The sequence below is a fragment of the Megalops cyprinoides genome, chromosome 22, assembly GCF_013368585.1.
Source record: "Megalops cyprinoides isolate fMegCyp1 chromosome 22, fMegCyp1.pri, whole genome shotgun sequence".
NCBI lineage: Eukaryota > Metazoa > Chordata > Actinopteri > Elopiformes > Megalopidae > Megalops > Megalops cyprinoides.
This window is the reverse complement of record NC_050604.1, coordinates 14,841,644-14,865,461: the sequence shown is the minus strand read 5'-3', so window position 1 is coordinate 14,865,461 and position 23,818 is coordinate 14,841,644. Positions and strand designations below refer to the sequence as shown.

Sequence of the window (23,818 nt, the reverse complement as noted above, 5' to 3'; positions counted from 1 at the left end):
TAGAAGCCCGTCAGGGAACGGAAGAGCTGTCTAGACGTTGATGTGTTTTATTTGTTTTATGTGTTTTTGTACTGTCGACAGTGAGCGAGTGAGTGTGTGTGTATATATCTTGTGGTTTACGGTGTTTGGATAAAGAGCTCTATTCAAACAACCGACGGAGTGAAACTCTCCGGGAGGAGGAGAGTAGTGTGTAAAAGACATCTGAGTTTTCCTAGTGAGAGAACTAGCACTGGTGTGACAACAGCCTGAGATTAATGATAATGGCGGGTGCTCAGGGAAACTCTGAACCTGGTGCTGACAAAACGGAGCAGATTCCTACTACTGAGAAGGGTGGGAGAGCTGCGCCCGATGTTGATTTTGAGACAATGGTGGCAATGAGTACGGCGTATTTGCGGTCCACTTTTAAATTGGAACAAGTTGAAAAAGAGATTGAGCAAAAGTATGGGATTGAGCTTGAATCTGGTGGTGTGTGGCCAATTGATGATGTTAAGAAAGCTTGGGGAAAGTCGCAACGTGTGCCTGAAAAAGAAAGAGTGCCATTAACTTTGGTGGTGTTGGGTCAATTGCGGAAAAGATACGAAAAGCAAGTAATTTCGGAGTCTGAGAGGCAATTGAGTCACGAGAAAGAAAATGTCAGGGCGTTGGCTGAGGAGATAAGAGAAAAGAATGTGAAATGCAAGAGGCTAGAAGAGGAGCTGTCGGAGCTCAGAGGCAGACTGAGAGAAAATGGGAAGGAGCAGGAGCCCTACTGCAGGGGCGGAGCTACAGTTGAAAGGGGAGCTCACGCCTGCCCCACTGCTCCTCCCTACAGTGTCTACCCGTATGCGGAAATGGAGGAAGCAGTTCAGTTTGAAAGACGATATGCATTCAGAGCAATGGCAATGGGCGCCTCTAGTGATGATGACGAGGAAAGCACGGTTGTTGCAGATGATTCTGAGCCCAACAGTGAAAGGCGCTTAAGGCCCCTAGTGGTGAAAAGGCACGGGGATCAGATGATCTACGCTCACAAAGCATGCAAGCCAGAAGAAATTGATAAGTGGTCCAAAGGCCTGCAGCATCCACGCAAGGCAGGGATGGAGACTTGGACAACAATTGAGCGTTTGCGTCACATCTATCGCCTGCATCCCAGTGATGGCCTTCAGTTACTGTGTACAGTGCTTAACACTGCTGAAATCGCTAGAGTGACTCATGAAGTTGAAACAGCATTGGGAGATGATAGACAGAATTTGGGTAATGCCTGGGAAGCAATTCGTCTGTGGATCCAACGAGCTACAAGAGCAACAACAGATTGGGGAAAAATTGCTGCCTGCATCCAGAAAGCCGGAGAAGCAATTGATGACTACTCAGACCGGTTTTCCAAGCTGTTCCTGAGACATTCTGGAATAGAAGGCCTCAATGAACGGAACATCGGAGGGAATGCGAATGGCCCACTGAAGGCAACATTCATGCAAGGCCTGTTACCTGAAGTGCGGAAGGCGGTCAAGTTGAGCACGCCTGGATGGGAAGATAACCGCACAACATTTGAAGACCTGGTGACAGCAGCAAGAAGAGTGGAAACAGATCTTGAATGCAAGATCCGCAATGTGGCTGCACAGAAGCAGAAGAATCAGAAGGGCAAGACAGGAGCCTGCAGGAAGTGTGGGAAGTACGGACATTGGGCTAGAGAATGCCGCACGGGAAACCGAAAAGGCAACGGTCCACAGCATAAGGATGCTGAAGACAACTTGATGCAGAGATTCAAGAACTTGAGTGGAGACAAAAAGAAGGAACTCCTGGACCTGATTTCGGGAAACGAGTAGCCCCCTCCATGCAACCCCTCGCAGCGGCAATTGAACAACGGAACGACGGACTTCATGTGTGTGCAACAATTAATCGGATAATTGAAATTGATTTCCTTTTGGACACGGGAGCTGAATTGACTGTGATACCCGCTTCACATTTGAATGGATGTGCATTACCTGTGACAAACAAGACACAAATAGCTTGTGGTGCTGGAGGAGAAAGGTTCCTATTAAGACAGACACAACCCCTATCAGTGACAGTGGGACCGGCAGAGATCATCGTCAGTCTGTGGGTTGGAAAGGTGACGTAACCATTACTGGGAATGGATGTATTGCTGCAACTGAACTCCAGTCTGACCTTCTCGGAAGGAAAAGTGACATGGAATTTGAGAAAACTGCAGAAGCCAGAATTGGCACAGCATCCAATCTGGGCACAGGGCAAGAACGACTGTGGCCTCCTGGATATGGAACCTGTCACACTTACTGGGAAACCGCCTCCATGCACACGACAATACCCCATCAGCAGAGAAGCAATAGCAGGGATAAGGCCAATCGTCAATGAGCTTGAAAAACAGGGCATCTTGAAGAAGACTCAAAGTGCATCCAACAGCCCTGTATGGCCTGTGAAGAAAGCCAATGGCACGTGGAGACTGACTGTCGATTATCGGAAGGCGAATGAGACCATTGACAAGCTGACACCGCTTGTGGCAGATCCGTCCATGATCTTCAATACGCTGAAGCCGGAACATCAATGGTTCACTGTGATTGACATGGTGAATGCGTATTGGACAGTGAAATTGTCTCCTGAATCGCAAGACTGGCTGGCCTTCACAGTAGATGGGCAACAATACAAGTGGGAACGGCTGCCTCAGGGCCTGCACAACAGCCCCACTTTGTACCACCAAGCTCTACGAAGACATTTGACCTCAGAGGACGTGCCGTCAATCACGTCTGAAGTGATTCAGTATGTGGACGACATCTTGATTGCGTCAGTGACGGAAGAAGAACACGACAAAGATGTGGCGGCCCTCTTGGATTACCTGTATGGAAAAGGACACAAAGCAAGTTTGGAAAAAGCACAGATTGCACAACAAGCAGTGGTGTATCTTGGACAAAAGATCTCACAAGGGAAGAGGGAAAATCACACAAGATCGAACAGTCGCAATTCGGAACACTCCTGAACCAACAACAGTGAAGGAACTTCGGTCCTTCCTGGGCCTCTGCAATTTCAACAGGGCCTGGGTGGAGTCCTACACTGAAATTGCCCAACCGTTGACTGAAATGCTGAAAGGTCGACGGGAATCAAAAGAGCTCATACAATTGGATGAGAACCAAAAGGAAGCATTTGAAACTTTGAAGAAAGCATTATGCGAATCACCTGCGCTGGGCATCCCGAATACGGAAATGCCATTCACTCTACATGTGAATGAGAGGGATGGATATATGTCTGCTGTTTTGACGCAAGAGCATGGCGGACTGCAAAGGCCAGTAGGGTACTACTCTGCGAAGCTGGACAACGTGGCTCTGGGTTTTGGACCATGCTTGAGGGCTGTTCAAGCAGTCTTCCTGGCAATTCAATCAGTGGCCAGTCTGGTCCTAGATCAGAAGCTGTTTGTGAAGTGCCCCCACGCTGTTCACACTCTGCTGACAATGAGACGTGCGACACAGGTCTCAGCGAGCCGGTGGGGCAATTGGCAAGCAGTATTGGAAGCCCCGAACATTGTCATTCAGAAGGCAACAGTCTCCAACCCATCTACAATGATGAGCGCTGTTGAAGTTGAGGAAGATGACCACGTCTGTGAAGACATTGTCGTCACCTTGGAGCAAGATCAACACCTCAGGGAGACACCTCTCCACAATCCGGAGTTGGTGCTGTTCACTGATGGATCTTCGACAGTGGAGGATGGAGTAAGGCATGCAGGATGGGCAGTGACGACTGAGCATGACATTCTGAAGAGAGGCTCAATGGCACCTGGAACGTCAGCACAACAAGCAGAATTGAAGGCCTTGATAGAAGCGTGCAAAATAGCAAAGGACAAAACAGCAAACATATACACTGATTCAAGATATGCTTTTGGGATTGCACATGACTTTGGCCTGTTGTGGAGACAAAGAGGATACATGACAGCTAAAGGAACACCTGTCAAAAATGGTCAATTGGTTAAGGAGCTCATGGATGCAATCCAGCTGCCAAAAGAAGTGGCAGTGTTGAAGGTCAAAGCGCACACGAGACAGAGTACCATGGAAGCGAAAGGCAATGCCTTAGCTGACGAAGCTGCGAAAAGGGCTGCATGGATGGAGGGGGGAGAACAAAGTGAAGACCAAGATGAAGACACTGAAGCTGACACTCCTAGATCACACCTGGCAGTGTGTCAAAACAGTGAACGATTGACGGATGTCAAGGAAATGCAACAGAATGCCAGTAGGGAAGAAAAATGGGGATGGATTGAGCACGGAGCGAAACTCCATGATGACTGCCTGTGGCGACATGGCACGAAGATAGTGGCTCCATCCAGTCTCTTACCATATCTGGCGACTCAGATTCACTCCCTAGGACATGTGGGAGTAGATAAGATGAGATATCGATTTTCACAAACATGGTGGAATTCAAACTTTGCAAGTGTTGCGAGACAAACGGTGCTAGGGTGTGTCACCTGTCAGAAGAACAACGACGACAGGAGAATCAAAGTGCCTGCCAAAAGGACATTGGCACCACCGGGACCGTTTCGACATCTACAGGTGGATTACATTTCACTACCACCTTGCAAGGGCTATCGAGATGTACTGGTGATTGTGGATAAATTTTCCAGGTGGGTGGAAGCGTATCCCACTAGGAGAGGCACTGCAACACACACGGCGAAAACATTGGTGAAAGACATAATCCCTCGATGGGGATTGCCGGATCAGATCGATTCAGACCAAGGAACGCACTTTACAGGAGCTGTTTGTGCGGAGGTTTGTCGAATGCTGGAGATCCAGTGGTCTCTTCATTGTCCGCATCATCCACAATCCTCTGGACAAGTGGAGCGAATGAACAGGACGCTGAAAGAGAGGCTGGCGAAAAAACATCAGGATGGAATTTCATGGCTCGAGGCCCTGCCTGCGGTTCTGTGTAGCATGAGAGCGACACACAACAAGGAAACGGGACTGAGCCCCTTTGAGATCATCACTGGAAGGCCTATGTCTTTACCAGGAACAATTGACATGCGCAAGGCTGACATACACTTGACATCAGATGCCTTGATTTCTTATTGCACTGAATTGACTGAAGCAGTTCGAACAGCTGCCCAGCAGGTGGTGGAGGCGTGGAAACAGCCACCTGACGGGGGACATTCTTTAGTACCTGGTCAATGGGTCATGGTTCACAAGCCCCAAAGGTTACCATTGGAAGCGAAATGGGAGGGACCCTATCAGGTGTTATTGGTGACAGACGCTGCAGTCAAGGTGCAGGGGAAGCAGAAATGGATTCATGCAAGTCATTGTAAATTAGCTGAGCCCCCAAAAGAATAGGGAGAGTACAACAGCAGCGCTATGGGAAGAGTCGGAGGGTAGAACTGGAGGCAGTATGTTCCAGGGGTTACCTAAAGACGAAGAAAACATGAAATGACATGTTTCATGCTGTTTCATGTTAATACTTCTCATTGTGTTACGACCCTGCTGGAGGGCCAGACGGGGGAAAGTAGTGGAATTACTGGAATTGACAGTTAGTTAGGACGCTTAAAATGTCATTACGGCTATGATGTGTTGGTCGTTTTCCTGTGTGTTTGTGTGTTTGTGTATCTTTCAGGGTTCTGAGTCCTGGGCAGTCAGAGGTTACAGGAGCTGGCCTGGATCAACCTGTGGATCGAGTGACCCTCCTCCTGAGCTGCGACATCGCCTCGTTTGTCATCGAGAGTGCCTGAGGGACGACGACAGAATCTTTGGGAACATCGTTCAAGATCATCTATGAACTGATATATTGACATTCTGTGTGATAACATCTATGATGAATATGTGGTTTGTTGTGGTGTTTGTGTTGTTTTTGAAAGTTCAAGCACATTCATCATGATACGCACAGGGATAACACATTTCTAGCCATGGCACACAGCTATGCTAGGGCAAAGGGACAAGATTCATGTTGGGTGTGTGGGTTATTGCCAACATCTTCTAACACATATCCATACGTATCAGTTCCATTCACATTAGCCGACTATGCTACAGCATATAATGACACACAAAGCCCCTTCTTTGAGGGAAACGTGACCTTCTATACACGACCAATTCCATCAAGCCCCCCAGAGCGAGTGAAATTGAGTTATGCGCCTGAGGGTATGTTATGTTGGGAAAACAATGGTACGGGTATGTTTTTGGGACGAAGTTCATGTAACTATAGTCTTTCTACTTTAAGACCATGGGAAGCGATGCATTGGCATGGACATTTTGCTGTAATATCCTTGTTCGTTTTAATGCCAAATTTAGGAGCTGAAGACAAAGCCGCTCCAAATGGGACAATGTATGTTTGTGGGAAGCATGCTTATTCATATTTGCCTGCTGAATGGTCAGGATCGTGCTATACGGCATATGTAGTACCAGCTATGCGTATGGTTAACATCAAGCATAGAGGTAAGAGGGACGTGTTCCACAGCACAGAAACTGTTGCTACCCCAACTCAACGTTTCTTTGCTTCATTAGTTCCAACTTATGGTATTACTGTCGCATTAGATGAGATTAGGCAGATGGCTTTTGCCTTAGACAAAATTGCTAATGATACAGCAGGAGCATTGACACTGATAAATCAGGAGCTACATTCAGTGCGTCAAATGACGTTGCAAAACCGCATAGCCTTAGACATTATTCTGGCAGATAAAGGCGGAACATGTGCAGTTTTGAAACAAGAATGTTGCACGTATGTACCAGATGCGTTTGTTAATGTCACCACATATGTACAAGACATTTACGAGCAAGTGGCCCACTTAAAAGCATCTCAGAAGTGGAGCTGGGAGACATGGTTAGGATCTTGGGCGGGAGAATTGTTACCCCAGATCATTCAGATTGTGACACCTTTTATTGTTTTGATTTTGGGCATATGTTTGTTTTTTAAGGGTGTAACCTGCTTGGTCAGCAGAGCTATGACACCTGCACGTGTGGCCCAGATGACAACGACGTTGAACTTGACTGAGACTTTGTTTTTCTATTAGCTTTCCTTTCCTTTTATTAATGCTAGAAACGCAAGATGCCTATGCTCTTGAGAGTATAAGATTCGCTTCGCTTATATATATAATCACTTTATCTATCACATATAATCACTTTCCTTTTTTGTGATCATTGATGAGTTTGGGAATGATCAGACGGGGGACTGAAGAATAGTGGTGATTATTTAGTGCTCATTATATTGGTAGACTGATTAGTTTGGTAGAATTAGTATGCACAGTGTATAATGTGACTGTGTAGTTTTTAGGCCGCTCACGGAGTTGTGACCTGTGGCCTACTTTCCAAGAGATGCTGCTATGTTGAACTAATCATGCACACAAGGCACACTGAAAGTGTGTACGTGGCACAAGGCCGTCCCAACGGTGAGGCCTATGATTTCGAGCACTCATATAGCTGTAGAAATCACTCATGTAGCTGTAGTTCAGTATTAGGTTAGTCATGACATGTTTAACCATTTGGGATGATCAGCACAACCAAGGTACCTCAGTTCCTAGAAGCTTCTTTTATAATAAAGGTTTTGTTCTTAGGTGATATAGGGGTTCTCTACCCGGCTGAACTTTCTCCCACTCTGCCTCCCTTGTCAGTGTCTGTGACAAAGAGGAGTTGGGTCAGAGTGTACTCCTTATCAATCTAGAGATACCTTCAGAAGCAATGTTTTTCCAATTAGGCGCCAGACTCTAGGCGATGCAAGGACAGTTATAATTAACCACTCTGGACAGCTCAGGGATGGTATAAGATGTTCTTTGTTCTTTGTTTAGTACAGAAGCAACGCAACAACAACGTGGCACGGACCAGAGTCGTGTACATATATCTAGGTGTGGGTGCGAGAATTGCCTAGCCGCACTAGAGACAGACTGAGCGTGAGGACGAGTGTGCAAGGCTTAAGACTCTAAGTGAGACTTAGTGCGTGTAGTACCTGAAGCCGACCTTCATGTATGAAGTCTTGCTGTATTGAAGACCATCAATAAAACCTGTTTCTACCTCATCTTCGACCACGCTCCAGACTGAAGTTCTTTGTGTAACAGTTTATTAGTTAGCTTGCGAGAACATCAATTCACCAAGAGCCAACACACTGCATTTGAGTTATGTTTGTGCTGCCTTTCTGTTCACTGCAGTTGTGTAAATCTTGGGAGTCAGAATGTTGGTAGCTCTTAAACACACATTTCGGGGCTCACCCCTCCTCCCGATATTCGTGACTGTGCAGTCGTATGAGCAGACCCCCCCCCCACCCCCCCACCATAATCAGAGCCTGTGAGTGAGGTAGATAGGTAAAGTCCGTTTGGCTTGGGCGAGGGTGCAGTGAGAGAGTGGTGGACGCAAAGCCAACGACAGGGAGAGAGAGGCTCCCGGGCATCACTCAGCATAAGCACAGCCATAAACAGAGCCTTTGCATGGCTGCCAAGTCACCCTGAGCTCACAGATCACCCATGCCAGCCGGGGTTATAGGCGGGCTTTTGCACATTCTGTACTCTATATAGACATAATGTAAATAACAAATATGGCAAATCCTCCATTTACCAACTGCTGCTAGTTATTGGATGTGTATTTGTTGGGAAAGTTGTGACCTCGTGATGAAACCCTCAGCAGACACACCGGCCTGATGAATAATTCAGCTCTGTAGCGTGGATGCAGGTAGGAACAGGCCGTGCTTCTGGTGACAGCCCGGAGGTCGGAGGAGAGGGGTGACCCTGCCGCTCCGTGGGTCTGGGGGCTGTTATGTTGGTTGAGCGGTCGGCGGGCAGACGCGTGGCTCGCTCCACCGGGCGTGCCGCTCGGCGTCTGATCCGACACGGCGGAAACACGCTGTTAATTAGAGGACGTCCTTCCAGGTGCTGACCGGGTCGCGGCTGCCGCGCCCGGCCCGGTCTGACAGCGTGACATTTCCAGCTGGCGCAGCGGCCGCCCCTCGCACCGCCGCCTCTAATGTGAAGGTCGCCGCTGTCCGCGCGCCCCGTGCCTCCCCCCCCCCAACTGGCAGGCCCAGCGCTGCCCATCTCCGCGCCCTCTGCCGGAGGCTCGTCATCGTTAATCAGCAGCAGCAGCAGCAGCAGCAGCAGCAGCAACCAGTGCGGGCTCTGTGGTGCAGGCGGATGAAAAGGGCGCTCTTATGGGCCCTCGCAGGGATTTGGGGTGCAGGTTGATGACACGAGTGCTCTCACGGGGCTCTCACTAGGATGTGGGGTGCAGGCTTATGACAGGGGTGACCTCACAGGCTGTGGGGTGCAGGCTGATGACACGGGTCCCCTCGTGGGGCTCTGGGGTGCAGGCTGATGACATAAGTGTGCTAGGGCACAGACTGATGACACGGGCTCTCTACAGCATTGACTGATCGCAGGGGTGCTCTGGGGTGCAGAACCATGACACGGGCTCTCTGCTCTGCAGATGTCACGGGCGCTGTGCAGAGTCTGCTGGAGGCGGCAGAGCAGGCAGGGGTGGGGAGGGGGGGGGGGGGGTGGCATAAATGGAGGCTGTGGCCTGGATACCAGTCAGTGGCGGCTAGATAACCTCTGTTACATGCAGAAAGGCACTTTCAGAGGAGAGAGGGAGGCAGAGAGAGGAGAGCTGGGGGGGGGGGGGAGGAAGAGCGGCACCGGTGACGGCTCTCTCTTCTTGGCAGCGATTGGAAGTTTCTCCGTGCTGAATTATTAATCCTTCATCCGAAGCCGATGAAACGTGACCCATTTTCTCACAGATCGCCGTGCGAGAGAGGGCCAGGGCCGTTCAGGGTTCAGTGTGCGCTTTTAACCGAACACAGAGGGGGCTGTGTGCTGATCTGCTAAACCCCGCACATCCAGATTATTTACAGTTGTGCAGCATTGCGGTTTAGTATCCTTTTCAGCCTGCGTAGCAGCCTGTATGATGTCATCAGGTCGACCCCGCAGAGTTCGAGTTTGGTCCCTGACCTCTCTGTGATATGGACGTCTCCAGTCTTTTCCTCTCCATTCTGTGTGCTGTATACGTGTGGGTATGCAATATAGACACAGTTTCTGTATATATTTATTAAAAGAACAATAAAGTGATGCATTCAGAAGGACACATATGGAGGATGGGGGTGGGGGGTGGTGGGGGGGGGGCTCTTGGTGGCAGACATGCTAAATGGCAATTTTTGGCATGACTTCTGATAGTGCCATGTGCTAAAAATCTATTCATCAGTTCTCTGTGGTTTCAAGACATCAAGACATTCAAGACATCTTCACCTCCATGATATCCATGATATGCATGATTTATGGAAGTCGTGTAAAATGCGTGTAATGTAATGTAATGGTGAATGATTGAACACTCATTAAAAAAAGTGTGTAAAACTCACCTCTGTGTCTGTGGACAATCGCGCTAACTGTAGAACAGTGTAGCTGTGTGGAAACCGGGCAGCTGGTTGCCTCCTGCTTCCCTCTCTCTCTCTCTGTTCCACTCTCTGTCTCTCTCTCTGCACGGTTGCCTCTCTAACTGGCAGATTGATACAATGACATGAGATTGCTATTATTAACCGCTACAGCTCTGGGGGGGAAAAAGCACACCATTGTGAACATGTTATTTTACCGCTCATAAGATGTGCTGATGGACGTGCCGTCCAGCCACGTACGTGGAACAAAAGCTCTTTTCATCCGTCCGCGTTCCCCGGGAAAGAGCCAGAGTGAGGTGACGGCAGGAGAGAGGGCTACAGCACAAAGCTACGGGGCCCCGCCTCCCTTATTTTAGGCCGGGGCCCTCAGAGCCCCCCGGACGGCAGCTTCGCCGTAGGTCCGCGGCTCCGGCTCGGTCTCTCCGTGTAATTAAGCCCTGCCATTTCCGAGCGGACGGGATTAAAAGCAGGGTGCTTATCTCGCCCGCCGGACACAGAAAGGCACGAGACGCTCCCAAATGCTGCCCCTGCTCACACTTATCTCAGCACGATAGAAAGCGGAGAGCAGCAGTTAATGTCTGTACACGTTCAACGTTAAATTAGACTCTCTATTCAGCATGTACTCTTACAATATGAGATAAAAATCGCAGGCGAGGTGTATGTGTGTGCACACAAACACACACACACACACACACATTTTTAGCCCGCTTTGTGTGGGCTTACTTGGCTTCCTAGCATGCTGTCTACATTTTATGGTTATTTATAAGCGATCCTATGTAGCTTGCCAGAATCCAGGTGGAAGAGTTTTTCTCTTCTTCGAGAAGCTGGCTTGGACGTTCACACACAATTTACACAGCGACAGAGATGCAGATGGGCTCGGTCTAATGGAAACGGTGTGAAGAGGCCCCGCAGACCTGGACACACACACTCAGTCAGGAGGTCTAACCATCTGCGCCGGCCTCGAATTCAGTGTGACACCCCCCCCCACTCTCACCCCCACCCCCACTCTCACCCCCTGTAGCGGCAAACCAGAAGGAGGCCCTGAAGGGCCCGGTTTGTGTGAAAGAGGAGCCCCAGGCGGAGGGGCCGGCGGCGGGCCAGCCGGGGTATGTCCTGTGCCAGGAGGGAGCGGAGGGCCGGGCCCGGCACACGCAGAGAGGGCTGCTGAACAGCGCCATGCTGAGCCAGGATATCAGCAACAAGGTGGCCTCGGAGCTGCTCATGAAGCTGTCAGGTAGGGAGCCCAGACCGCTATGCGCCGTCTATAAGCGCATAGTGAGCGTGCGCACGTGTGAATATGAGCTGTGTGTGTGTGTGTGTGTGTGTGCGCGCGCACGTGCATCCATGTATGTGTCCATGAATGAGGCTTTAATTAGTCTTCACTTTCATATATCTGGCACCAGAACCAACTTAACATTAATTTGGTGTCATTACAACCCTTGATCTTTAGAGAAACAATATTAAACCAGTAAAATGTAGTCCATCCAAGTCACAAACACTAAATCTGTGATTTTATTTTTTTAAATGACTGAAATCAGTCTAAATAAGAAACACATAAATATTGCCTGTGACTGTGGCATGATGTGAGAAAAAGGCTAAAGATAGGGTTGTGAGTTGCTGTTGCCCACACTGTGACTGGGCGGTGAGACAGTCACTCTGTCCTCTCTGTTCCGCCAGCACCTCAGCCTCTGCTCCCAGCGCATCGTTTGCACGTTTATTTTCGAGCGGGGGGCCTTTTTCACACGACAGAGTGTCGCGGAGGCCTCTCGTGGCCGCGCACGCCTGCCCCGAAAGGACTGCTCCTCGGTGCGATCGCCATGGAAACGCGCAGTTTTTAAAAAGGACAGCCCGACGCGCACGGGCCTGTTTCTGATGCGCTCGCGAGCCCCCGGCCGGCCTTGGGGCAGCTTCTGCACGCACGCCACAACCCCCCCCACCCCCCCCACCCTGCGAGCCTGCGAGCGTGGCACGTCTGCACCGTCATGGCAACCGAGAGAACGAGGCCGCGTTTGGTAGAGCCACATCGACAGACGTGCGGACTGGATTCGTTCTCCAAGCTTCCCCTGTTCAATTCCAGGCACCCCCAGTATCTGTGTGTAACATCCAAAGGGTCCGTCCCTACCTCACTGCGTATTCTACACAGCTCCTAGTTCAGACCCTAATTTAGGGTAATGCTCACACTCACTGGTCTAGGAGTGTTTTCAACCTGGTCTGACACTGTCGCTCATTTAACTTCAGTGAATACACTTCTGATCTTTTGCGCTGGCAGTTGCTCTGGGTAACAGCGTCTGCTAAATGAATGTAATTTAATATAATGTAATGTGCTGATTACAAGGACACTTCCTCAAACTGGCCATGCAGACGTGTTGCATCACACTATCATCTAGGCCACTTTTTAACGAACGCTCTCCCAGCGTGCCGAGCTCCGCACATCTGCTAAACCCACGCTGCTGCCGTCCTGGGGCTAATTAAAGCGGTGCGATCAGTCCCTCTGTTAGGGGGCAGCGTGTGTCAGCAGATGGGCGGTGTGTGTCCGCCCGGGCTGCAGCCGCGCGCAGGTGGCCGTCCCGTCCTGCAGCCGCGCGCACCTCACTCTCCTGGGAGCGGCCGTCCCGGCGTCCCCCCCTGCCCCCAGCACACGATTAAGCCGAACCAATTAAAGGCGTCTCCGCGCCTGACGCCCTGCGGACGGCGGATTACAGCACTGGCTCTGCAGGGAAAGCCCGCTGCAACCTCTGCCCTTCTCATCTTAATCAACGTTTCCTCAACGTTCCACTGCGTTCTCCTCTGACAGAATTAATAACAGTGGCGGCTGTAAGCGAAAACTCTGGAGCAAGATTACCATAGAGGTGTTCAAAGATAACCCCTTTGGGGCACCCCTCCCCCATCCTAAGACTTTCAGACCCTCTTCTCTGACTGGATTATATCAGCAGCTTTGGTTTTAGAGTGCTTATGAAGTGGTCTACCATATAATGGGAAGTTTGCAGGGTCTTACCTTAGTTGTTCAGAACTTGCTGTCTGAGATATTGATTATTTTCACAATCTCTATGTCTCTGAGACTCCTTCCTGTGTATTCTGTATAAATGATTTAGTTTGTTCTTTGTGCCATTGGCTGGGACACAAAGAAGAGTGCTGTGAATACTGCAGTTACTGGTTCTTCATGTTGTGCCTCTAAACCTCAGAGCCTTTCCCCTTTGACTGACATGTCGCCCTGCTGTCCAAGTCAGAGGAGACATGACTGAAAACGACAACCTCGCATTTCTGGTTTCAGCCCTCCCCCTCAGTTTCTCTCCCTCTCTTTCTCTTTCTGTCCCTCTCCCTCTCTCTTTCTGTTCCTTTCTCGCTCTGCCCCTCTCTCTCTCTCTCTCTCACACACACACACACACACACACACACACACACACACACTCACACTCCCTCCCACTCTCTTTCTGTCTCTCTCCCTCTCTCCTCTATCCCTCTTTCTGCCTCTCTCTTTCTGTTTTTCTCTGTCTCTCTCTGTCTCTGTCTGTCTCTCTCTCTCTCTCTCTCTCTCTTTCTGCCTCTCTTTCTGTTTTTCTCTGTCTCTCTCTGTCTCTGTCTCTCTCTCTCTCTCTCTCTCTCTCTCTCTCTCTCTCTCTCTCTCTCCCTCTCCCTCTCCCTCTTTCTAACATGCACTCCCACACTTTGCAAGGTCAGGTTAATGTGCACCTGAGGCAGTGATTTTGCACTAATAGACGAGCTGTCCTGCTGACCAGTTGTGGTGTGATGATCGCAGAGGCAGGCCCTCGTGGCGGGAGACCTGACACTCCCGTGTTTATGGGCCGCGCAGAGCGGCGCGTGTGCGCTCGTCTCTCGCCGCGGCCGGGTGAGCGTGGTGCCGTGTCCCCTCGCTGACCCTGCCCCGCGGTGACCCCGGCCCCGGGCTGGCTGTAGGCGTCTTATTAAAGGATTAGCGAGCTGCTAGCTGTCAGTGTCCCCGGTGCGGACAGTCTGCGGACCCGGGCCCCGCGGTGCGCAGGCACGATGTAGGTCAGGCCCAGACAGGCCCCCACGCAAAGCCGGCCCTGCCTGGGGACCCGGAGCCCGGGCTGTGCTACCCTCGCCTGGCAGCTCTCCTCCGTCACTAATCTCCCCCTGTCACGTCAGCGGGCGCACAAATCCCACTGCGCTTTCCAGCTGTTTGGGGGGAGAGGGATTTCATCCAGACTTTCTTACATTTAAAAACCAGATGCCGTCGACAATGGGGATATATTTAGCTCTCCATTTGTCTAACCTCTTGAACCGATCTGATAAGGGGGTTGGTGTTAAGGTCTTGTTATCTTGAAAGAATTCAAGACTTTTTTTTCCCTCTCCCCCTCGGAAAGATTCCAAAGAGATTAGCCGATCTTTTTAAAAGGAAGCTACTCTCAAACGGCTCAATGGGACGCTGTGTTTACAGCACCTTGACTACAAGGACACCTTTTAGCCTGTAATGAGTGCGGTGCACGCCACCATTTTTCGTAATTAATTTAATAACCCGCCCATCCTCTGTGTGGCTCAGCCAGCCGCGTTCTGCCTGCTCCCTGATCTCCCCGACGAGCTGGAGAGCACCAGCTGAACATACCGTCCTCCTTCCTGTATTTACATTCCTCAGAAATTCAGAAGCACATGCCGTTAGCGTTCGGCGTTGCTCCGCTGTCCGCAGCTTCCACTCTGACTGGAGCGGAGAGAGCTTTGCAGTGTGCGCTCCCCGCAGCTCAGGGAGAAGCACCAGGATTCTGTTTTCTGAACTTATAGCTGGAGGAAAAGTTTGTATTTTGTTTTCTTACCAGTCCTAAAGGATTTTTGGTATAGCAGGTGGATAGTGAACTGTATTGGCTGGATTTTTTGAATTGCAGTAGTCTGAATATCTGACTGTTGATTCTGTGGATGTGTGGGGCAGTAGTCTGACTGTTGATTCTGTGGATGTATGGTGCAGTAGTCTGACTGTTGATTCTGTGAATGTGTGGGGCAGTAGGCTGAATGTAGATTATGTGGATGTATGGTGCAGTAGTCTGACTGTTGATTCTGTGGATGTGTGGGGCAGTAGTCTGACTGTTGATTCTGTGGATGTGTGGGGCAGTAGTCTGACTGTTGATTCTGTGGATGTGTGGGGCAGTTGGCTGAATGTAGATGATGTGCATGTGTGGTGCAGCAGTCTGACTGTTGATTCTCTGGATGTGTGGTGCAGTAGTTTGGCTGTACACTGTTTATGAATCTGAGTCCGTTTCTGACCCTTCCGTTTCAGCAGAGAAGAAAGAGGCCAGTTTCCAGCAGGCGACGGTCAAGGCCGAGCCCATGGAGGTGGACCCGCCCGAGGAGCCCCCGCCGACCCCCTCTCACCTGCTGGGCTTCAGCACCTTACCCGCGAGCGCCTGCGAGAGCGACCCGCTGGCCCGCTTCCCCGAGGCCGTGGGCTGCCCACAGAAGGCCCTCTTCTGCCAGGACATCTCGGTCAAGATGGCCTCCGAGCTCCTCTTCAAACTCTCAGGTACGGAAGAGCAGCGGGAGGGGGGGGGCGGATATCTCTCCTCTGATGGAGCGTAATTAGCCGTTATCCTCAGATGTCACTCTGTGAGCATGCGCAGATAACGATCCGTCGGCTTTACCCAAAGTTCATTTTCATCACAAAAAAATTGCATCGAACAAAACCTTTAATAACGATTTATCACAATTTCCCCCGCTATGTTCTTTTCTCTTTCAGAGAGAGTAAGCAAAGCTAACAGCCTCAAAGACGTCGGTCTGCTGGGCGCTAACAGGTACATTGTAAAATACGATTAGGGCCTTTCATCGTTATTGGTTTAGCGGCACCTCTGCTGTGATTTCCCCACGCGGTATGCATTGGCTGCTTGTGAATAAATAAGTGTGTAATGTGAGCGGTAATGCAGCTGTCCTGCGCAGCTCCTGCCGTGACGAGCGAATGGGACAGAGCCCGTGCAACTCCAGCTCAAAGGCCTGCTGTTCCTCCAGAGGAGCTCCGAACGGTAAAGCCGCCCGGCTGTACACACACGCAGCTCGGCTCTCCCCCCCTGCTCTCAGCGCTGCCCTGCTCCGCGGGTTAATTAGTGTGTGCCAGCCCACCGGTCCTCGGCTTAATGAAAAAATGATTGCGTTTTACGTGTCAAGGGGTATCCCGGAAAATGCTTCCCCTCTCTGCGAGCGGGGTGCTGGCCCGCGGTGTCTCGCACCCCGAGACGCCTGGCGGATGCGCTGAGCTGCGTGTGTTTGTTTGTGAGCGTGTGTGTATCCGCGTGTCAGTGTGTGTGTCTGTGTCTGTCTGTGCATGTGTGTTTGTTTTTTGTCCTTACATTTCTGTGTGTGTGTGTGTGTGTATGTTTGTTTTTCCGTGTGTGTGTGTGAGATTGTGAGATTGTGTGTGTATATGGGTGTGTGTATGTGTGTGTGTGTCTTTGTGTGTCAGTGTCTGTGGGCTTGTGTGTGCGCATGACTGTGTTTTTGTCGCTGCATGTCTGTGTGTGTGTGTGTGTGTGTGTGTGTGTGTGTGAGAGAGAGAGAGAGGGAGACTCGGCGTGGTCCTCTGTCCTCTCCTCATAGCCCTGGGTCATTCTCAGCCAGCACTGCGGAGGCTGTGTCTCTCCAGCTTTAATAAGACCAATTAAACCATTAACTACTTCAAGGCCTGCATCAGCCCTTAAGTGCTTCAATTAAATATCAGTCATTGTTGGAGCCAAGACCTCAGGCCTCTGTGACCTGCTGCTAAACCTGTCCCCCACGTCTGACTCCTGCATGTTAATGATGTTAATGCCTCAGCCTGCTGAACAGGGACTTCAGGAGCTGGATGGTCTGCTATAGCTGATAGCTGTAGACATGGGGAAAGGTTACGGACGCAAGGAGGACTTCAGCACAGACACAGCCATAAGGGTGGAATACTGACACATCAGAGGCCGTCCTGTACAGAACAGGGTAGAACTACAGGTATAGAGATTGGTACTACAGACAAAGATGCATTTAGCTACAGACACAAAGGAGGGCTACAGACACAGAGAGGGACTGCAGAAAGAAAAACAAGGGAGGCATACAGCACTGACTCAGTCACAGGGCAGTGGCACAGGACAATCACAGACACAGGGGAGGCCCATAGGAAGACACAGAAAGACAGAGGCCCTCACCCTTGAATCCCCGCTAGCTTTCAAGGGTCGTCAGTTATGAAAAGGCATTCCCTAGGGGCCTCAGGGGAGGTTTAGGCCAAAGTGTTTTTTCATTTAATCTCTCTAGCTTTAGCAGACTTCATGTGGAAATGCTGCATTCTGCATTCATTTTCTCCATTTTCTACTGATGAAGAGCTGGAAAGACAGAAGACAGCTCTAAATGCGGTTAGAGCTCTTTTCCCTGCCTGGACAGATGAGGAAACCAGCTCTCGCACAGACAAGGAGACCCTGTGGCTCGAAACTCCTCCTCCTTACTTTTTTGTTGCGACTCTGAGCCAGTTTTCAGAGACCCAGATACACTCTGCAGATCCTGCGCACCAGCTGAGAGGCCAGGGAGCTGCCGGCGAGCGGTGCCAGGACCAGAGGCCCAGAGCAGCGTCCTTCAGGGCCCCTTCTCAAGGCCCGGGCGTATCCGCTCTTTAAACGACCCCCCATAAAACCCGCTCAGACACGGCAGAAAGCGCCGCTGCACCCACTTCCTCTGCTCTTCTTAAAATACCCCCCCCCCCCCATCTTTTTTTGCCAAATCTTATCGGTGTGAAGAATGCTCTCTTTATTAACAAACCTGGCCTCAAAGGAGCAATCGCAGTTCCTGCTGAGTCGCCAAAAGCCGTTCGATCATCTCTTTCGTAGCGCATAAAGCCAAGAAACACATGGGCAGACAGCTTTACATTTCCCCGGTGTTCAACACAAGTCAGGAATGTCGGTTTGCATTGGAGTGTTTTATTTTATATTTGTAGCAATGCGAATTTTGACTTTATTTCACAGGGTAGCCGTTACTTTTGATACCAATGAACAAATCTGCTAGAGTAAACCCAGTGTAGGTTTTTATTCCTTCTAATGGTGCTCATTGCCTTCTGATAATGAGGGTAAGAGTCCTGGCTTGGGGGGGGGGGGCTTCTATATCTTCTGTAGAGATAGGCTGAGTCTGGTCTGACGGGGGGGGGGGGGGGGTATAGAGAGAAAGGGTGGAGGTTGTGGGGGTTGTAGAGGGAGGGAGAAGAGGTGGGGGTGAGAGGTGGGGTCTCTGTAGAGAGAGGAGAGGTCAAAGTGATTGGGGGTAGAGAGAGGAGAGCTGGGGGTGATGGTGGGATATAAGAGAGGAAGGGTGGAGGTGATGGGGAGTATAGAGGGGTGGAGGTGATGGAGGGGTGTCGAGGGAGGGGGAAGAGGTGAGGGTAATGAGGGAGGCTCTGTAGAGAGTCTTTAATGACGGCTTAGGCTGTGGATCTGTTCCAGATTCAGGGTCGGCCGGATCGGACGCGGGGGACCAGGCGGCCCGCCGCACGCTGGAGGAGCAGCTGTACCCCTGCAGCGTTTGCGGGAAGGTGTTCGGCACACAGCAGACCCTCAGGCGTCACCTGTCTCTGCACACAGGTGAGAACCCACACCCCGCCTTCCCTGAGGACCCTCTGTCCCGCCCCTGGCCCAGGTACGGCCCCGCCCAGCTTTCCAAGCCTGACGAAAACCTAATGTCACACCCTGGCCCTGTATTCTATCAGGCGGTGGCCTGCTTCTATGTAGGGACTCACTCCATTTGCAAATTCACAGACTTTGTGAAATATCATCAGCCTTCGTGAAACAAATGTATGTTGGCTTGCTGGCACCACCCCAAATACATATATGAATTGAATATGCAGGGAGTGATAATTAAATGCAAATGGGACACAGCATAGTGGGTGTGCAGGGTGAAGCTCCAGGTCTCAGTTCATTATAAGGAAAATAATCATGTGATTTCACCAGCTGAATCCCATATCAGCAACCTGAATTTACAGTAATAAGTGCATTTTATTATTTACACTGAAGGGCACGTGTTTGCTTTTCATTGTAATTATAAGTATTCCATTTGCATGTGCATGTTTGAATTTGAATACCTCTGAATCCCTCATGTTTGACAGCAGTCCCAGTGTTGGCATTTGAGGAAATGGAGACCGGTTTAGATTCCATTGTATGTGAATGTTTTCTGAAACACACTAAATGCATACCTTTTTAATGTAGATGTTATTATCGAGATGTGTTGTATTCCATAGACTGCTCCAAAGTCTTAGGGCTCTTAGTGGAAAGGTTTTACTAATTTTGTTTTTGCTTCTTCTTGGAATACCCAGATAGCCAGCCTTTATTTATTAGGATTAGGATTAGGAGATCTCATAAATAAGCATACTTAAAGCCTTGTACATTATATACTACACCAGCCTGAAATCGGTAGCCAGTCATGTACACTTTCCACAGTGCGCATGTGTATCTCTCTTTAAATTCACATGCTGCCTGGGTCCTGAAATGGAAAAGCAGGCATGCCCTGGCTAGCCCAGCTCGGCTCAGCATGGTTCTGCCAGTGGGAAAGTGGTGACAGACACCCACACGGGGCTAGCGGTCTGTCCCCACGTAGCTGAGCCAGTTGGCTTGGCTACTGCCTCAGAACGCACAGAGTTCTGCCTGAAGGCTGTGCAAATCCTCTGTTTGTTTATTACTTTGAGGAAGTAAACAGGGGTCACTAGACTGGATTACCGCAACGTTAAAGAGATTACTCTGCTAAATCACCTCGGTTGGCAAAGCGCCTCCCTCCTTCGGATGCAAGATCGGCACCTGGTCTTCGAGCAAACCATCGGACAGTCACAGCCTCAGATCACACAGAATCAGTCTCAGAACACAGTCACAGCCTCAGATCACACAGAATCATTCTCAGAACACAGTCACAGTGTCAGATCACACAGACTTAGTCTCAAAATGCACAATCGCAGTGTCAGATCACACAGACTCAGTCTCAGAACACACAGGTGGAGTCTCAGGTTGTACAGACTCAATCTGAAATTACACAGGTGCAGTCTGAAACCAGACTGAATCTCAGTCTCAATCTCAAATCACACAGATTTAGTCTCAGATCACACAGGTGTAGTCTTACATCACAGAGACGTAGTCTGAAACCACACAGTCTCAGTCTCAAATCACACAGAGACTAGCCTGGACCCACAATAGAGATCAGCATTGGTCCGTGTCATTTCCTTGTTTTTCAGGGCTAAATGGAGGGCACTGTTCCCCAAGCCTTGTAATACTGTTCTATTTAACAGACCTGAACAAAACGTCCAAACAGCACCCTCTCCTGTTGTGAGGAGAGTGTTCTCTCTTGGAAGGACAGCGTTTCTTTGTTTGTGGTTGTAGAGGAGAAGAAATACAGGTGTCACCTGTGTCCGTACACCGCTAAATGCCGAGCCAACCTCAACCAGCACATCACAATCCACTCAGCTGGGCCAGCCAGCGCTGATACTGAGGAGGACGTCACCACAGCAACCACTGAGAGGAGCCAGCGCAACAACTGCCTGTATTACTACAAGTATGTACGATAAATTGTGCGCCCATACACACCCACACATATACACATACATTACATTACATGCATTTAGCAGACACTCTTATCCAGAGCGACTTCCGGCACACTAGAACATAAGTGTATCCATTCAAATTTAAAGGAGCAACAGTGTCAGACCAGGCTAACAACACTCCCAGAGTTAAGTTAAAGTTAACTTGTGCAGTCAATCAGGTATATTATGATACAGCAGTCCCTAAATCAGACAAGGGATCGTGTCTGAGAAGAGCGACCCAGTCGGGTTGGGACAGTCAGTTGCCCTGTAGATGCAGAGTGCAGCCATCTTGAGGGAACATAGGGTTTGAAGAGGGGTCGTAGGTAAGAGGGGGCTGTCCCATTCACTGTCCCATATGCCAGCACCAAGGTTTTGAGCTTGATGCGAGCGATGACAGGAAGCCAGTGAAATGAGGTGAGGAGAGGAATAACTTTGCTACGTTTAGGGAGATTTTAGACAAGTCATGCAGCTGCATTCTGGCTTAGTTGTAGAGATTTGATTGCACAGACAGGAAGGCAGTGAACATGCAGGACAGAAATACACACATGCGCACATACATGAACATACAGGAACAGTGAAACACACACATATACACGCATGCATACACAGACCCTCCCTAACCTCTCTTTGTTCTGACATGGTCGCACTAAACTCTGACATGCTCATCTTCCTAAGTCTGCCTCCCAGCTCCAGACAGACAGCTTGTCATGTTGACATCAAAGCAGCGTGACACAGTGAAATCAGTTTAGACTGGGTTTTCTCAGCTCAGTTACCCATAAGCAGTGTAAAACACTCACTCCCCCTGCAGGCGTCCACAGAGCAGAGCTCAGAATAGCCTGTGTTTACAGTTAGATGTTTGCTTAATCTTCTCTCTGCCAGGTATTATAGAGTCCTGTTCTCCTCTGTCCCGACCAACAGCAGAGCTTTGTGCCCGAGTCTGTTTTTGTTTGTCTGTGTGAGTGTGTGTTTACATGTCTGTGTTTGTGTCTGTCATCTATGTGCGTGTGTCTGTGTGTCTGTGTGTGGATCTCTGTGGATTTGTATGTACATTACCATGCGTGTATGTTTGTGTACGTGCATATCTGTGTCTATGTGTGTGTGTGTGTATGATTGAGCGTGCTTGTGTGTATATATGTGTGTACATGCCTATCATCTGTGTCTATGACTGTGAGGGCTTTTCAGTGCATGTGTGCCTGCCTAAGTGTATGTCTATCATTTGTGTGTGTGAGTGTGATTATGTGTGCATGTTTGTGTTTATGTGTCTCTCCCCTGTGTGTGAGTGTTTATCATCTGCGTGTGTGTGCAAGTGTAACCCGATTTCCTCTCCCCAGCTGCCTGGTGTGCGGGTTCCAGACGGAGTTAAGCGCGCAGTTCGTCAGCCACATGTCCCTGCACAGGGACAGGGAGCAGTGGCTGATCTCCCTGTGCTGCACCGCCTGCGATTTCGTCTGCAGCGAGGAGGGCGAGATGAAGACGCATGTGAGCGCGGGCCACGCGGGTGAGACTCGCCAGAGACGCCCTGTCACACTCCCGTTACTGTCCTGTCCAGCTTCCTTTGGTCCAGCGCTGCTCTCTGTGACAGACCAGTGTAGTGATATTCAGTGAGCTGATCTTTTGTGATTTACAGTAACGGTAATTGTTTATTGTGACTGTGCTGGGTGTGTAACTCTGTGCTCGTTTGATCAGGCCTGCACCCCCGGAGTCCCCTGAGTGAGACCAAGAGCACGTCCTCCTCCCTGTCCACCCTCAGCGACTCGGTCAACAGCTCTGAAGGCAGCGAGCTTCTAGCCCCGCCCTCCTCCACAAGCAGCCAATCAAGCTCCTGCAGCCAGTTGGGATCCGGCGCGGAGGAGAAGGTGGAGAAAGGGGCTGGAGGTATGGCCCGGGCCTGCGGCAGTGAGCCCTGCTCAACTGGGACATCCCGTCCTGCCGTCGTCCTCACCTCTGCCCTCTCTCCCCCCCTCTCCCCGCAGGGTTCGAGTGCGTCTTCTGCGCCTTTGCCTGCAAGACCCGGTCCGCATACGAGCGGCACCTGCAGATCCACCTGATCGCGCGGATGTTCGAGTGCGACGTCTGCCACAAGTTCCTCAAGACCCCCGAGGAGCTGCTGGAGCACAAGAAGTGCCACGCTGCCCCCTCTGGAGGACTCAAGTAAGTACAACCTGCCCTGCCCCGCCCTGCTCATCCCTGCATCACACTGCCACTCTCCCCCAGTCCCACGCCACATGGCCATCCTCGCCCAGTGCGTAGCCTCTCTTAAGCTGTGTTCTTAAGTGGGTGAACTGTGTTTAAGGCCTCCCCCTCCTCCCCCTCCCCCTCCCTAGCAGTTCTTAAGATAGAATTCAGTACATACAGTCCTCTTTCTCTCTGCCCCTCATACAGCCATTTTTACAACTGCTTAACCATAGTGAAGTAGTATGGCTGAAATATCACTGGCTGTTCAAGTGCTGTATGTAACAATATGAAAGAATTTTTACACTGTGTGTGTGTGTTTGTGTGTGTGTGTGTGTGTGTGTGTGTGTGTGTGTGTGTGTGTGTGTGTGTGTGTGTTGGGGGGGGGGGTTCATCTACTCATTTTATTTAAAAAAATCTTCTCATTCATTAAAATTGCCAAACAGTAGCATTTTCTCCATTTACAGTAATTAAATATCACTTGGTGTTATTTATTTATATTTATATCACTGGTGTTACCCTGGAGCGGTATTATCACTTGCAGTAGTTACTAAGAGTAGATGCTAATGTAGGCTATGCTTGTTATAACCACACAAATGTCAATTTGTCCAGTAGAGCAGCAGACAGACAGGTGTCACATTTCTCCCACCTGGAGGGAATTGCAGTCACCACCACATAGAGGTTTTTTTTTTTCTCCGCTCGGCACACATGACTGTGTGACCTGGCTGTGACCCTGGAGTGGGAGGAGGCGGCGGTGTTGGAGGCTTTCGCCAATCAGTGCACTGTGTTCAGAGGGGCCTGACAGAGGGC

The 23,818-nt window shown here is 50.2% G+C and overlaps 1 protein-coding gene across 3 annotated transcripts in view; it reads left to right on the top strand.

Moving 5' to 3' along the window:
• LOC118769427 (zinc finger protein 827-like) overlaps nt 1-23,818 on the top strand; it is a 46,941-nt gene that overhangs the window by 20,719 nt on the left and 2,404 nt on the right. For 2 of the 3 annotated variants that reach the window (XM_036516509.1, XM_036516511.1), the window contains exons 5-13: nt 11,333-11,545; nt 15,560-15,802; nt 16,016-16,070; nt 16,213-16,295; nt 18,720-18,857; nt 20,637-20,808; nt 22,168-22,334; nt 22,523-22,711; nt 22,810-22,987. In XM_036516509.1, the coding sequence (XP_036372402.1) occupies nt 11,333-11,545; nt 15,560-15,802; nt 16,016-16,070; nt 16,213-16,295; nt 18,720-18,857; nt 20,637-20,808; nt 22,168-22,334; nt 22,523-22,711; nt 22,810-22,987 (1,438 nt within the window). The remainder of the gene's footprint in view (nt 1-11,332; nt 11,546-15,559; nt 15,803-16,015; nt 16,071-16,212; nt 16,296-18,719; nt 18,858-20,636; nt 20,809-22,167; nt 22,335-22,522; nt 22,712-22,809; nt 22,988-23,818) is intronic. The other variant, XM_036516510.1, reaches the window with a different exon arrangement.